We start from the raw sequence: 16369 nt of genomic DNA, 5'->3' as shown, positions 1-16369 counted from the left end.
CCGGGCTTGAACTTGGGACCTTGTGCTTATGAGGTAGGCAGTGGCAGCACTGAGCTAAATCCCTGGCCCCACTGCTTCCTTTTTTAAACAGACGGTTGAGGCATTTACCCACAGATTTAAAGTTACACCCAATTCATATATTCCCTTGTATATACTGCTAGTTGTCACACTTTTCTTTTTTCTACCTCTTTACTCCTGCCTTGCATGACTTGGGAAGGAGGAGGGCCCTCCTGACTCATTACACCCTCAGTCTGTAAGTAAAATCCTTTGAACTTGTTTCCTAATGTGGTTTACTGAATCTGCACCTCACACCTGGAGAACTAGGGGCTACTCGAGGTTGGGTCTTCCCCTGCAGCACTGCTCACCTCCAGGCTCTTTCTGCCTGGTGATGGCCAGGTAGGCATAACCTGGACATGGGTCAGACAAGAGCCACAAGGACATCGCCACCCTGCAGGTTTCCTGTCTGGAGAACTGCTTGGTGCAGATCACACAACAAGGCATTGGCAGGTCTCCTACCAGGTAAAGAGAACCCTGCGAAAGGTGCACTGTAAACCCCCACGTCCATTTCCTCTTCATTTCCTGTTAGGGTAGAGTTGCTAGTTGTCCTGAATCCCAGTTTAATTGGGGACTCTCAAAACAGTAAGCTAATACAATGATCTTTGGTTCCGTGTTTACTGAATCAGTCTGAAACGATTTTTAAGGCTGCATCCTTTATTTTTCACCTTTGCAATTCTAACTCATGGTAGTCGCCTCTGCAAGTATAAGAAATCAGTTTTTAATTTAGTAGGTCTTAATTTCAGCTTTAATGAAAACAATTACAAAGCATATGCAGTTGTTAATTTTCATGGTTGTATTAATATTAACAGCAGTGCTAGTTTGAGAGTTTGATGAAAGTTCCTTAAAATCATAGGTTCGGTTGTTCCAAAATAGATGACTGCTAGGGAGTATGCCATCTTCCTTAGCTGACGTTGAAGGACTCAGGCTTCAGACTGCACGTGCTGGTATCTTGTGTCCATCATTTGTTGGCTGGGTTTCTTGGGCCAGTTTCTTAACATTGTTGGACTTTAGTTTTCTTATCTGTAAGATGAGAATTACAACAATTCTAATATCATAGAGTTTATAAAGCTAAATGAGTTTGCTATCTATGACACACTTAGTGGCTGGCCCATAGTACTTGTTTAATATTGGATTGTGATTATGATCTATGGCATAAAATAGGCTAGAACAATGTAAAGATTTGCCTTGCTTTATGATGAGGTCATGACCCACTAGATTCATAAAATACCAGATGTGGAAAATGCATCTAACATATCCAATCTATTCATAGCTGAGCAGCAGCACACACTGGAGAGTACCATTGTTTATCTTTGTGACTGTCTGACTGACTGGAAGCTGTGGTTCCCTGTTGCTGCCCAGACTTACATGAAAATATTGGGCCACCTATTGCTAGCTTTGGAGGATCAAAGGCTGAGGATCAAAACTCCAAGTATGGTTTTGACTTAATGCCTATGAGTGGCACAATTATGAAGCTGAGAAATCTTGTTGAACCATTCTAAATTGGGGGCCGCCCCTAGTCTGTTTGACCAGATCATCTTTCTTGTGTTTGTTAGGGTACAGCCTCTTACACTGTGCTGCGGCCTGGGGTCGTTTGGAAACCTTGAAAGCACTAGTGGAGCTGGATGTTGATATAGAAGCTTTGAACTTCCGCGAAGAGAAAGCTCGAGATGTTGCTGCTCGGTATTCCCAGACTGAGTGCGTTGAATTTCTGGACTGGGCAGGTGAGGAAGCTCAAGTGGTGTTAACACACTGACTGGTGTTGATGGCAACTCAGGATAAACATTTCCAGCTTCCAGCTAGATGTTTTTTTTTTTCCAGCTTTAATTGAGTTTATTGGTACATTTTAGGGATATAGTACAGTTACATACATTGTTGGGATATTGTACCTCTACATGACAAGTCTTGATTCTCATTTTTTCCCCTTGTCCCTGCCCTCCCTTCACCCCCTCCTACCCTCCCCATCTACAAACACTTTATTTCCATCTTTTCATTATCTCACATTTTTTTCTTTTCCCTTATTACTGTTCCCCTACGCATCCCATCTTCCCTACACCTTTAGCTCCTTTCTTCCCATTTCTAAATGTTTGTAGATAAAACCAGTCACTATTAGAAATAATAAAAATTTGAGCAGGGCGTGGTGGGGCACGCCTGTAATCCCAGCACTTGGGAGACTGAGGCAGAAGGATCACTGTGAGTTCAAGACCAACCTGGGCTACATAGTGAGTTCCAGGTCAGTCTCAACTACATAGTGAGACTCTGTCTCAAAAAAACAAAAACAAAAACAAAAACAAACAAAGAAATAATAAAACTTGCCTGTCTCCCCACTGTTTTGCTATTGGCCTAAAACATTGTACTTAATTGGAACTGTGTATATTGGAAGCTTATTGATTTACTGATTTCTAACAATTTAATGAATAATTTTCTAAAAGACTACATGTACAATATATGTTCAAGACTGTTTTCTAAATAACCCAGGCAAAGTGGAACCTTTCTTAAATGTTTAAAAATATTTCAGTAGCACATTTGATTCTACAGATAGGGAACATTGTAATAGTGATTTTAAAAATATTTGTTAAGATAATCTGTAGTGTTAATAATCAGAATACAAGTACCCTTGTAGCATGGGTGGATTTCCAGGATGTAACATCTTTTTCTTAATTAAGTTGTTGGCTGTGTGTACACATTCATTTATGAAAATTCTTTGAGCTGTACACTTACAATGTTTTCATCTTTCTATGTGTATGTTACACTTTAATACAAAGTTCAAAAAAAGTATGTGTTACTTTGAGTGTTGCTAGTATTTTGCTAATATCTGCAACCCTGTAAAACATAGCTTAAGGAGATTTCAGGAAGATATACCTGTGTTGCTTTGTATGTATGCAAACATCAGTTTAAAGACTAGTACTTATGAAGTTCACTGCCCTCACTCTGTGTTGTCATCTGAATTCATGCCTTTAGCAAGCATTTATTGAATGGCCATTATTGAATATGTCATCACTGTCGTAGGTACGATTGGTGGTTGTTGGCTTCTGAACATTCATGGGGGATGATAACCTATAAACCCACTCAACAGTTGTATAACATTATCAGAAAGACTGTGATTAAGGGTAAACACCGGCAGGCAGGAAGTCCAAGCTACGGAGTCATCAGAGAACACGAAGTCAGCGTGTTTGGGGTTGAGCTGGGGCTTGGAGGTTGGATGGGACTTGAACGTGCAATGGAAGAGAAAAGCGTATAAGCGCGATCTTAGAGTTGGGAATGAAAAAGTAGCATGGTAGGGGCAGTGACAAGATCGCCTCACTGGAGGAGTAAGTCATAGTTTAGCATAAATGGAATAATGAAAAGGATTAAGTACATGGCTTCTTGAGCTTTCCTGAGTTGGAATACTAGTGTCCTCACGTGCAACCAATATGACTTTGGACACAGCGTTTAAATTCACTATATATTGGCTTTCTTTTCTGGAAAAGAGAGCCAAAGGCTGAGGGTTGTTGTGAAAAGTAAATTAAGTGCTGCCAAACACTAACACAATACCTGTCCTGAGGTCAGCATTTGAGAAATGCTGCTTCTATAATTATAGCTAGATTATACCCTTAAATACCAGGCTAGGCCTTTTCTTTTTATTCTGGGAGCCACTCTAGTAAGTATGGATTCTTTCTTTAGTTGGAAAGAAACTCAAACTTTTATGGAAATTTTCAGTAAAGATTATGGCAAAAAAAATTTATCCTGAAAGATCCTCTCAATAGATTTCTTTTGTAATCTCCATATTTGACTTAGCTACAGTTGTGTAAGCATATGTTCAGAATCTTTTGCCTCGCGCTGGATCCTTACTATTCTTCTTTAATTTGTGGTGCTTAACTTTCTTAGAGGAACAGCGCTGGGACACGTGCTTCAGGTACTTGTTCATCATTGATGAGGTGGCCAGCACTTTGCAGAGCATTTGGTCAATGTCACAGAAGGATGGGCTTTTGAGATCACTTTCAACTTTATCGAAAGAAGCTTGTTTTTTCAGCTGAAAGGGGGAAAACAGGTGTTGTAGATTCTGTTAGTGCGCATTAAATATATATTCTGAACATGTAAAAAATTGTACTACAAGGCATACATCAATATTTATACAAAGAAAGATTACTATAGAAGTCACCTATATAAGTACGGAATAAATGCTTTTCTATATCACACAACATAAGATTATGATCAGCATCAAAAATGTTTAATCAATACTTTCTATAGTTAGAGTATTCTGAATATTAGAGAAAATTTCATTTAATGGACACAATCATAGTCACTTTATTTTTTGTTTTTAAATTTTTATTAATTGAGTTTATTGGTACAGTACAATTACGTTCATTATTGGGATCTTGTACCTTTACATGACAGGTCTTGCTTCTCTCACTTTATTTTTTGGTTTTTATTGGTACTGTGTGTGTTTGTGGTACACACAATATGCACCTTAATCAGTTTTACTTCTACTTCCCCTCTAGCTCTCCCCTTTCTCCCCATCCCCAGAGCCCCTTATCTCCATATCAGTCATTTTAAAAATAAGACAACATTTATGATATATAATTTATTATCATCATTTTTGGTACCGGTGATCAAACTCGGGATGTTGCACTCGTGAAGCAGGCAGTGGAACCACTGAGCTAAGTCCCCAGCTCTATAAATTGTTTCACCGGTCAAGATTTCTTTTTTTCCTTTTGGTCAGTGGGTTTATAAGATTGCCTCACACTGTGGTGCCACCTATTGGCAGAGTGGGAAATTAGGTTAAGAGCTCTGTTTCCCAGAAAATTACCCTAGCATTATAAACTAGTTTACAGTGCATTTAAAAAGTACATGCCAACCTTTGTATTTAGCTTTCTTAGATAGATTCAGAAGTATCTAAGCGACCTCCTTTTCCAAGTCTTCATTTTATGAGGAAGCTAAGAGCTTCATTTCCTATACATTCTGCACTATAGCCCACAACTTTTTTTTTTTTATGTAAACAAATAATTTTAAGGAGCTTTTACTTCAGTGCACATTTGCTGGGCACTTGGTATGTGCAAAACGCCATGGTAGATACAAGGTATGACCAGGGAGGGATAGGCTGCAAAAAGGAATGACCCCTCTTAAAAAATGGATAATAATTTTATGTTCCAAACTCTTCTAAAATTTTACAAGTATTACTATTTGAATCATGAACTCACCTTTTTTTGGTGTTTCTTCCATTTCATCCACAGGTAGTGCACAGATAAAATAGACATGATTAAAAAGAGAGCTGGTGCTAAAATAAAAGTGAGGTGTAGACAACTCTGAAATATATCCACGTTAGCAAAGTTGCAGCACAGTTTGTTCAAAGGGTAAGGCAGACACCGAGGTGGACAAGTCTTAACTTTCAGGTAGTGAACTTCTTCTGGAAAAATTTCCCACCCTGCCTTTGTCCACGTGGTTCTATTACAAATGCAGAAGCTGTCCCTGAAGAAGATAAACAACAACAGAGGAAAAGTCAAAGATGGTCCTAGATTAGACATCTTCTTTTCTCAATTGGGAAGAAGATCTACAGTTAAAAAATTGGTCAGAGACAGAGCAGAAACACATACAGCGATGGTCATTGTAATATACCAGTCACAGTGAGTTCAGTGACATCATAAAAAGCCACATATGCCACCTAACCAATCACCTTAGGTTTCTTAGAGATACTTTTTGTTGTTTTTTTTTTTTTACTTTGTTTGAGCTTCTCCAGTTTTCTTTAAAACAAAGACTCTATTAATATTTTGCTAGCGAACACATCGAATCACTAAAATGTAATCAGATTCATAAAGTCTCCTAGAAAAAGTTTACGTACATTTCCTCAGAGTTGACATGATGCTACAACGTAGTGAATGAGGAGTAAGGTGACATGGTCTATGAAAAAGGGTAAGACGGCGAGGTGGTATCATATGTGACAGAAAGAAGGGGTGCAGACTTTGCTCTTAAGGAGCTTACAGACCATAGGTAAAAGCAGAAACCAAAGTAATAATAAAAATTACAAGATGGAGTAAAATGAGATCTAAATAAAATTAAAAATATGTAACAGTTCAAAGAGCAATGAGTTCTGCTTAGAAGAAGTTTCGCAAAGGTATATTTGATTTGGACTTAAAGAATGAGTAGAATTTTGATAGGTGACAATGCGGAGAGAGCGTCTCAGAGTTCCCAAGAGATTCTGTGTTAACATTTATCGAGTGCCTGTTACAGGCTAAATATTGTTCTAGGGACAGAGAGTGTATACACAAGTCCCAGCACAAAGCAGAATATCAGAACATTTACCTTCGTGGGGCCTGCAATTTAGTATAGGGACATAGAATATAATTATCTCTCTAGTGTCTGTGGCATGCAGTAGAGAAAAATAGAATCGTGAGGGAGTTAAAAGTTTCCAGCAAGTCAATCAATGTGTGTGTGGATTTTTGTTTTTGTTTTTTTGTGGCACTGGGATTGAACCCAGGGCCAGGGCTGCCTTCACGTTAAGCTACATTCTCAGCTCGCTCTCGCACAATGCTCTCTCTCTCTCTCTCTCTCTCTCTGTCTTCCTTTCTTTCTATTGACAGGGTCTTGCTATGTTGCCCAGGATGGGCTCAAATTTCTCAGCCTCCTAAAGCCCTGGGATGATAGACGTGCACCACCATGCTCATCTGTTAATTTTTGGAGTGAAATCTTTGATAAGGCAAGGCTTGAGAAGAGACCAGAAGGAACTGAAGGAGGAATCTCACATGGGTGGTGCTGGGGCCTCGTGAGTAGGAATAAGCTGTGGATAGAATCTGTGGAGGAGAAAAAGCTGGAAAAATAGTTCATGGCTAGATTGATCTTGGAGGGCCCTATATTTTATGCAGTTGGTGGTATGGAATAGTTTATAGAGTTCTGAGAAGTGGCAAAATAAATATATTGAGTGCTTCTCTGTGTACAGGCACTGTGATCTTTGGATTTGTCATGCTATATACACACCACTAATACTTCATTATGGGCTGTACTATATACTATAATATGTGGTACATACTATGTATTATAGTCCTCACAGTTGCTCTTTGATGACTGTAGTGGAAAACTCCCATTTTCCAGATGAGAAAACTGAAGTCATGAATGATAAGGTAAGGTGGTATTAAGAGAAGGCTTGCAAATAGGTTCCTTTCTCTGCCAGCTCACCGGCCTAAATATGTGCCCAAAAAAGTGTTCTTGTTATGAGATGCAGCTTCATGGAAAGCCCTTTATCACCTTTTCCAACTAATTTATCCCCTAAATTCCACGTTGTATTGAAATTCTGAATTCACCACTGATTTCAGATCACCCAACTAGTGGAACCAAAGGCTCAGTGCTGGATTCAAGTGCAGGAAATTAATTATGCTGGCAACATGAAAGCTAGATTTGAAGCTCTGAAGATAGATTTGCAGCTGTGACTCAGTTCAGCTGGGTGTTCCCACTTAAATTGACCATGAATCCACCACAGCAGGCACGGGAAGCTTGTGAATATTTTGGTATCTGCTGTACCAAACATGGAAGTGGCTTTGAAATTGGGTAATGGCTAGATGACAGGAAGAGTTTCGAGATGCACGTTAGAAAAAGCCCAGATTGTCCTGGACCATCTGTTGGTAGAACAGTGGGTCTCAAGGAAACTACTGTTGAGGGCTCAGACGGGAATGAGGAGCACGGTAGAGAAAGCCTACTTTGTATTAAAGAACACATCAATTATCACAAACAGGATGGAGGTAAAGTGGAAAACATGCTATTGGAAACTGCAGGTAAGGAAGTCTCGTTACATAGCGGCAGCAGGCTTAGCTGTAATATGTCCTGCCATTATGTGGAGAGCGGAACTTGCAAGGATGAACCTGGATATTTAGCCGGAGAGATTCCCAAGCAAAAGTTAACCTGATTTGTTTTTTGCTCCTTATAGTAAAATGTGAGAGATAAATTGAGGGAAGAGCTATCAAGCAAAAGTGAAACAGGGCTTGATGATTGGGCGAAGTCTCAGCCTATCCAGATCACAGAAGGCACGGCTATGTTTGGAAAAGTTTCCCACAAAGCCTGATACACGAAGCCTTGATTTCCAGCTTGGTACCACTGGGAATTTGTGGGTCCTGTGATGGGTGGGGCCTAGTGGGAGGCCTACCACTCAGTAGGGGCAAGTGGGGCCCCAGCCCTGTCTTCTGCTGTTCATGTGCTGCTGGCTGAGGGGTGAACGGCTTTGCTCTCACATGCTCCTTTCTGTAATATGATGCCTCACCAGAGACCCTAAAGCAACAGAGCACACCATGGACTAAGCCTCTGAAACTGTGAGCTGAAGTAAACCTCTCTTCATAAATGGATTATCTCAGGCATTCTGTTATGGTATAAGAGAACTGACTAACACAGAAGCTAAAATTAAGAAATTCACTGTCAAGAAAGTATGCTCCAGAGGAAAAATCCAGCAGTATGGCGACATGTCTTTTTGCTAGTGCTGCAGAGATTAGGAGTGTGGCTTGTGGGTTCTCAGCTGTCTCTCCAGAAGCCAGGCATAGAAATGAGATTATCCACGAAAGACCTGTGGAGGGGACTCTTGTGTACTAAGTGAATCTCTCTGATGCGCCAGGAGACTCGCCTTGTTTTTGAGAATATTATGCCAGAAGAAACACTGCTTTAGGCAAAGGGACAAAGAGAGAACAAAACGAAACTCCCAAACATGTGTATGCGGGGAATAGACTAATAAAGCTACTCTGCTACAAGCACATGGTATGTTTCATGAGAAAGGAAGGATGACTACGCAGATGAAACCGTAGGTCCACAGGGCAAAGCCTCAGGACCTGAGGGTAGAGTCTCGTGTCACGGATTATTCCCAGGCCTTGGGACCTGATGGAATTTGCCTTGCTATATTTCGTAATTGTCTGGGACTGGTAATGCCTTTCTTCCTTCCATGTCTATAACTGTAATTCAATTCCTGTTCCACCATTGCTGAGAAGAAGATAGCTTGTTTTTTCTAGTTTAACAGGTCCATGGATGAAGAGGAATTTTGTCCCAGGATGGTATACTCAAGAGTCTCACCTATAAATTGTTTAGATGATGTGGAGCTGGAGGTTTGAGACTTTTGAGATATTTAAGTGAGAGCTTGGATGGGAATTGATATTGAAGTAACATTTGGGGGAATGAACGTATCTTGCATTTGGTGTGCTGAAGACTGAACCCAAGGCCTTGTACATGTTACGCAAGGGTATCTTGCATTTGGGGTTGATGTGAATTCTGAGGGGGTAAGTGGGAAGGCTATGGTAGGCTTAATGACATCTCTCAAAGCTATCTAACTCCTAATCCTGGAACCTGTGAATCTTACTCCATATGACAAGAGGGGCTTCACAGATCCTTAAGATTCTTTGTTTATTTTTTGAGACAAGGTCGTGCAGTGTAGTTCAGGCTGTCCTTGAACTCACTATGTATCCCAGGCTGGCTTTGAACTCACAGCGATCCTCCTGCCTCAGCCTCCCAAGTGCTGGCTTCTTAAGATTCTTGAGATGACAGATTATCCTGGGTTACCCAGGTGAGACCCTAATGTAATCGTGCTGTCCTTGTAAGTGGGAGGTAGAAGGTTTGACACAGAAGAGAAGGTAATTTGCTGATAGAAGAGATCAGAATGATATATTTGAAATGGAGTAAGGGACCACAAGCCAAGGAATTTAGGTAGCCACTGGAAATTGAAAAAGACAAGGAACAAATTCGCTCCTCAGAGTTAGCAAGCCCTGACAACATGGTGGCAGATTTCTGGCCTCTAGAAATGTAAGAGGGTAAATTTCTGTCATGTTAAGCCATCAAATTTGTGGTTATTTAATATAGCCACACAAAACAAATACATGAACATTTAAATTAATTTGGGTCTAATCTACAATTATCATATTCAGTTGTTCTATCCAGGAATATGGTCAGCTCCTCTGAGTCTTACTTCTTTCAGTAGTATTGCAGTTTTATTTAAATAGGTTTCACAAATTTTGTGATAATGTTACTGTGAATGTATTTTAAGTACTTTTTTCATTTTTTTTCTCATTGAGTTTATCGGTACATTTTAGGTATACAGTACAGTTACATTCATCATTGGGATCTTGTACCTTTACATGACAGATCTTGGTTCTCATTTTTTCCCCCATACCCCTGCCCTCCCCTCACCCCCTCCTCCCCTCCCCCTTTACAAACACTTTATTTCCATTTTTTCATTTTCTCATATTTTTTTCTTTTCCCTTATTTCCTTTCCCCTCCTCCTCCCACTTCCCCTCCACCTTTAGCCCTTTTCTTCCTATTTCACATTGTCAGTTATCCCATTAGGATCTTATGTAGCATTATAGTTTTTCACACCAGAGAAACTATTCGGTATTTACCCATGTGAGACCTATTTATTTCACCTAAGAGTATATCCTCAATATGCATCCATTTTCCTATGAATGAGTCTAATTTCTCATTCTTTATGGCTGAGTAGTATTCCATTTTATAGAAAAACCACATCTTCTTTATCCAGTCTCCAACCTGATGGGCAAATGGGCTGTTTCCAAGTTTTAGCTATTACAAACTGTGCCACTATAGACATGGGTGCACATGTATCATTGTGATATGATTCTTTTAATTCTTTTTTGAAAAGAAGAAAGCTTAAAAAAATTTTGTGAAACATTAAGAGTAAAGGAAAGAACAGTTTGTCCATTGGAAATATTTTTTGTTTTCTTTCTCTAGAGGGACATTTTAATAGGTTCCCTTTGGGATCAGGTCTTGTGTTTTATATTTCCTTTGTTCTTCAAACATTTTAGCACAATTCTAGGAACATGAGTACTCCCACGTGATGTGCTGGTCGAGTGTTATTTTTCTGGGATTCAGTGAAAACAGGCACAATGAATCTCTCACACATAATCTTTACAAAGTTCTGGATATGTAATGTACTTTACAAAGAGTTGAGTGCTTTTTAAAATCTTTCTTTTATCATTGTGTGTTTTTCTGCCTTATTCTTTCAGATGCCAGACTGGCTTTGAAAAAATATATTGCAAAAGTTTCCTTAACCATTACTGACTCAGAAAAGGGGCCAGGGAGGCTCCTTAAGGAAGACAAGGTACTGTATTGTGATTATTGTTCTGAAAGTCCTTTGAAAATTTCTTCTTCTTAATTTCTCTAGTGTTCTAGAGGTAGGCAATGGCCCATACTGATTCGCTGCTTCCTTCCCCCTCTTCTCTCTCCTCCCTCTTGTCCTCTATTCTCGTTCCCCAATTTCTTCCATCTCTCTTTTCTGTCCTTCATAAACTACTGGTAAGGGACAGACTGATCTAACAACAGGGTGAATCTCAGGAATGTTGAGTGGAAAATAATTACCAAAGACGACACAGATTTCTGTAAAGGTCAAAACCAAACAAAATCAAATTATATTATTTAGGGATACCTACATATGAGGGTTAAACTATTTTAAAAATTAAAGCTTTTTAAAAAATATTTTTTTTAGACAGGGTCTCATTAGGTAGTTTAGGCTGTCCTTGAACTCACTATGTAGCCTGGCCTGAACTTTTAGTAATCCTCTTGCCTCAGCCTCCCAAGTTCTGGGATTTCAGGCGTCTGCCACCACACCTGGCCAAAAAAAAAAAAAAAAAAGAGCCAATTTTATCAAGAGATTATACTTATGCCTTGGAGGCAGGCGGTGGAATTGGAGACTGTGACCATTAATTTTGGTATGTCAGCTTCATTGGATTAAGGCCCACCTAGCATGACCTTGGGTACCGTATATTGTCCTTTGCCCGTTCTCCTGCACTCTTTCCCTGCTTCCTGGTTGCCACGAACTAAGCAGCCTTTTCCATGCCCTTCTGCGATGATGCCTCTGCCTTGCAGCCTGCTGATCGGGTACCGAATCCCCTGAAACTCTAAGCTGAATTAATCCTCTTTTTAAAGTTGTGGGTTTGAGTATTGTGTCTCAATGACAAGGCAGCTGACTGATACAGAAAATTAGTACAGAGGTGTGGGGTGGTTGATCTGACTACCTGACCATGTGGCTTAGAAGCCTTCAGACTGGTCTGCTAGAGGAGTTTGAAAAGGTGGTGAGATGTGGGCTAGAGAAGCCTTAGAGTGCAGTAAGCAGAGCCCGATGAGTGACAGGCTGCAGCTCAGAAGACCAGCTTCCAGGGGTGGTGCAGACACCTATAGTCCCGGAGCTTGGCAGCCCAAGGCAGGAGGACCACTGTGAGTCTGAGGCCCGTCTGGGCTACCTAATGAGTTCAAGGACAGTTTGAACTGCACAGCGAGACCTTGTCTCAAAACAACAATAACAACAACAAAAAAACAAACATAAAATAGGCTGGATATGTGGCTCACTGCACAAGGCCCTAGGTTCAATGCAGGAAAAAAAAAGAAAAAAGAAAAAGAAAAAGAAAAGAATACTAGAATGCTAACAAGAATATGGATGGTAAAAGCCAGGCTTATGAGCTTTCAGTTGGGAACAAAGACTCCATTGGTATTTGTATTGTAGGCCATGTGTGTTTTACTCTGTCAGAAAATTTGTCTACACTTTGGCTATGTGATGAGACTTTGCAGGAGACTCAGATTATAGCTGGTGGACTAATTAATATGTTGGAGGAGATTTCAAGATAGCTGAACATCCAGATAGTGGCATGGGCACCACTTGTTGCTTTTTTTTTGGTACGGGGGATCAAACTTGGGACCTTATGCTTGTGAGGAAGGCAGCAGAACCACCGACCTAAATCCCTGGCCCACCACTTATTGCTTTTGGCCAGGTTTATAGTGAGAATTGGGGACAAAAAGCAGAACAGAATATTTTGAAAAATTTAAATTTTTCCCAGAAGGAAGCACATGTAAAGTTGAGGCCAATAAAAAGATTAGTGCCATTAAAAAGAAACCAAGTATTTTGTACAAGGACAGAAAGAAAGACACCTTGAGGATATCTTAGGAATTAGCAAGACCCAACTCTTTGCAGGCACAAAGGTGCAAAATTGTCAACCTTTGATTTGAGAAGAGAGTCCTTGGGACCTCTGCTCAAGAAGGGCCTCTTTGGGCCTGGGATTTGGTTCAGTGGTTCCGCCGCCTGCCCAGCAAGTGCAAGGGCCCCGAGTTTGATCCCCGGTACCAAAAAAAAAGAAGGGCCTCTTTCTCTTATGTCTTCCAGTTTCTAACCCTGTGTTTTTCTCTCCAAGAATGAGACAGTGTAATGTACAAATAAATAGAACACAGTGTTGGGATAAAATAACTACTTAACTATTGTGTTTTTGAAGCAAAATATTCCATTTTCTACCTAAATTCTATTTTTATTTTATGGTAATATAAAAAAATTAGAAAAGCATTTAATGTTAAAACTGCTAATTGCTAAAAAGCACTCCTCAGTGGGAGGTAGCACTTACAGTAAAAATAAAGACAAGAGTAACAGTTCCCTACAATGCGTGTAATCATTACGTACTGGAAACTTGTACTAATAAAAATAAAAAATTTAAAAAATAAAAACCATTTTTGGAATATATATATATATATATGATATTAAACGAACCAGCATCATCTGTCATCTCCACAGGATTACAGGGTCAGCTTGTTAATATAGTAGTTAGTGGGGCCCATATTTTAATTCATTATTTAGGATCATAGATCCTTTACTGTAAGTTCACCTAGATTATACCACAGATCACATGCTGAGACGCAGCCATAGTGTTTGCACCTTTGCCTGAATGTCACTTGCTGCGATGTCCCCAGAAAGCACAGGCTGGCCTGGCCTCTGCACCCACACAGGCAGTGATGTTCCTGGGTCCTGCCTAGCGGAAGCTGGGTCACACCCTCCACACTCCATCTTCCGCTTGTCCATTTCCTGCTTCCTGATGTCCTGTCTGATGCTTTCCTGGTTTATGTTCTGGAAACTGGTGATATTACCTGCTGATGTCTTAAAGGTTATAAGGGAAACTGTCTCCTCGCTAAACTTTGTCCCCAAGGATAGGCCTGTGGAACCTCAACAGGCTTGTCTGGCTTTTCTGAAAATTACATGCAATGTTATAAATATTTTTATTTTTATCAATATTAATATACAGTTTTATAAATGTGTGATACTCTGCTAATTTGATTTCTTTTTTTTTTTGGTACTGGGGATCAAACTCAGGACCTCGTGCTTGCGAGGCAGGCGGCGGAACCACTGAGCTAAATCCCCAGCTGCTAATTTGATTTTGAACTGTAAATTTCAAGTATTCTGTTTTTGGGATTTGAATGTATTTTTGTACTTTATTAAAAAGGAAAAATTGACATTCCATGTTCCTGGTAGTTCCAGTTTCCTGGGGTCTCTGCAACACCTTCGGGTACCTTCCCACTGCTTCACAGATGTGCTCGGAGAGACTCCGTGATTGCCTTCCCAGGTCTTTTTTTTGAAATCTCTGTGGAAGCTTCCCTAACTCCACAATTCTTGTATTCTGCATGCCTGACAAGCCAGCATCACATGGACAATGCCAAGATCTGCTTCTATAGACTTTGTGTTCTGGAAATGGAGCTACATGATGTAAAGTTTGCCCTGGTGGGTTTTGATCCTGCTCTGGTCTGATTCTTTTCTATCCACCTGTTCCTCTCTTTTGGAGTGGGAATATTGCATTGTATGTTGGGATTATGTAACTTGTTTTTAATTTTTATAGAGGTTCATAGCTAAGAATTTTCCTTGAGTCTCAGAAGAGACTTAGACTTTTGAAAAATGCAGGAACTGTGGTTTTGGGGGAGGGGTAATTGCATTTCCAGTTGTGCTCAGGATAGTTGTATTACGTTAGGTGGAATTCTGAACTTGCTATTGTCTTTATTTGGAGATTAGGTGTGGTTTAAAGAGATACATTTGGGTGATGTTGACAAAAAGTGGATTTTGATGACTAATTTTGTTACATCAACTTCATTGGATTAAGAAATGGCTAGCAAGTTAGTAAAGCACACTCCTGGTTTTGTCAGCTTGGTCATGGAGTTGTGGTTTTGGGTACTGTATGTGGTTTCTCTCCCAGCCCTCTCTGGCTCTCTTCCTTTGTTCTGCTTTTTGCCCATCATGAACTAAGCAGCTTTGCTTTGCCGAGCCCCTCTGTCCTACAGCTTCTGCCCTGGAGCCTGCTGATCACGTACTGACTCTCCTGAAGATGAGTGAGCTCTCCTGTGAGCTACATGAAACCTCTCCCTCTTTAAGTTTTGTGTGTTGGGTATTGTGTCTCAGCAGGGAGAAAGCGGACTAATACAGGGAGGGACATAGAACTTGTGTTAGCACTACTGGCTGTTTCTTTCAATGCTTAGTAGGATCCACTGATACTCATTTCATTATTTTGCTTCAAATCTTAGATATACATTATACATTTTAGTATATATACATATATTTATATATTTTTAATATAACAAAATTTCCATAATGGGGAAAAAGTTGCAGATATAAAGATAGCCAATGGTAAAGCTGAGTTGCCATATTACTGTATTTAATTACCTGTGAACTACTTTGTTGATTTTGATGTATATTAATTAAATATGGTCAAAGTATCATAAATGGGTTTTAATTTTAAATTATTTCATGAAAAGTTTTCTGTGATTTTTCTCTGACATAATTTAGATGAAAAAGAGTTAGCTATTGCTAAAAGGAAATAAACAAGTCTAAGAATTTGATAAATTACACATTGCACTTGAATCTAGAATTTGATAAATTACACATTGCATTGAACAAAATCTCTTATGAAACAAATGAAATATAGAAAAAGTTTTATCAGAATAGCTACTGGAGCCATTAGACCTGCAAAACAAAATTTTCTTGGTATAAAGGAATAGTGCTTTTTTAAACTAGTTGCTAGAAAACCTTTTAGCTTTAATTTTTAGAAACTTGCTTATCTGAACAAGAAAATGTATACATACAGTAATAACCAGAAAAAACAAAACAACATTTAAAACAAGCTTAAATGGTTTTCTCTTCTTTATTCACTTTTTTCTGCATACTTCTATATCTATTATTGCTTATTACTTAATAGCATGTGAAGACATACCATAATTTATTCATTTCTCTTTATTCTTATAAGCCATAGTATAACATAAAAAAACATAATAAAATAAATATCTTTTGCTCTACTTTTAAATTTCTTGATTGACATATTTGTACATATTTATGAGGTGTAGTATTATAAACATCGTCAATCAGACATCAGAAGTTTACTGCATATGTGCAAAAGGAAAGGTTTTCAGTGGGCTATAGCTTTTCTTGAATTTCTTGAACTTTTTCCTCTAGAGAACCATTTGACAGGGAATAAAATACCAGCATCATCTATTGAGGTGCATGCAGCTCCCTGTTGTTTTCCAGCCTTTTCTAGCTTTTTTTCTTTTTTTCTTTTTTTTTTTTTTTTTTCCC

At 39.3% G+C, this 16369-nt stretch overlaps 2 protein-coding genes across 6 annotated transcripts in view; one reads left to right on the top strand and one right to left on the bottom strand.

The window, feature by feature from the left end:
- Window positions 1-16369, top strand: part of Ankrd45 (ankyrin repeat domain 45) — a 42798-nt gene that overhangs the window by 20484 nt on the left and 5945 nt on the right. For 3 of the 4 annotated variants that reach the window (XM_010635602.3, XM_033762097.1, XM_010635601.3), the window contains 2 exons: window positions 1611-1778; window positions 11010-11104. In XM_010635602.3, the coding sequence (XP_010633904.2) occupies window positions 1611-1778; window positions 11010-11104 (263 nt within the window). The remainder of the gene's footprint in view (window positions 1-1610; window positions 1779-11009; window positions 11105-16369) is intronic. The other variant, XM_033762098.1, reaches the window with a different exon arrangement.
- Window positions 794-5618, bottom strand: Tex50 (testis expressed 50). Of its 2 annotated transcripts, none has more exons than XM_010635599.1 (3): window positions 5235-5618; window positions 3886-4066; window positions 794-1077 (listed from the first exon to the last, which is right to left on the bottom strand). In XM_010635599.1, exons 1-3 carry the CDS (start codon window positions 5556-5558, stop codon window positions 1049-1051), a joined length of 534 nt encoding a protein of 177 aa, XP_010633901.1. In that variant the 5' UTR covers window positions 5559-5618; the 3' UTR covers window positions 794-1048. The 2 variants fall into 2 exon arrangements, with proteins under 2 accessions (XP_010633901.1, XP_010633902.1); XM_010635600.1 differs by having other exon boundaries at window positions 3913-4066.

Source organism: Fukomys damarensis, unplaced genomic scaffold (assembly GCF_012274545.1).
Source record: "Fukomys damarensis isolate Sample0158 unplaced genomic scaffold, DMR_v1.0_HiC HiC_scaffold_11, whole genome shotgun sequence".
In the NCBI taxonomy this organism is placed as follows: domain Eukaryota; kingdom Metazoa; phylum Chordata; class Mammalia; order Rodentia; family Bathyergidae; genus Fukomys; species Fukomys damarensis.
Note: the sequence above shows the minus strand (reverse complement) of the source record. Positions and strands in the feature narration are given on the sequence as shown.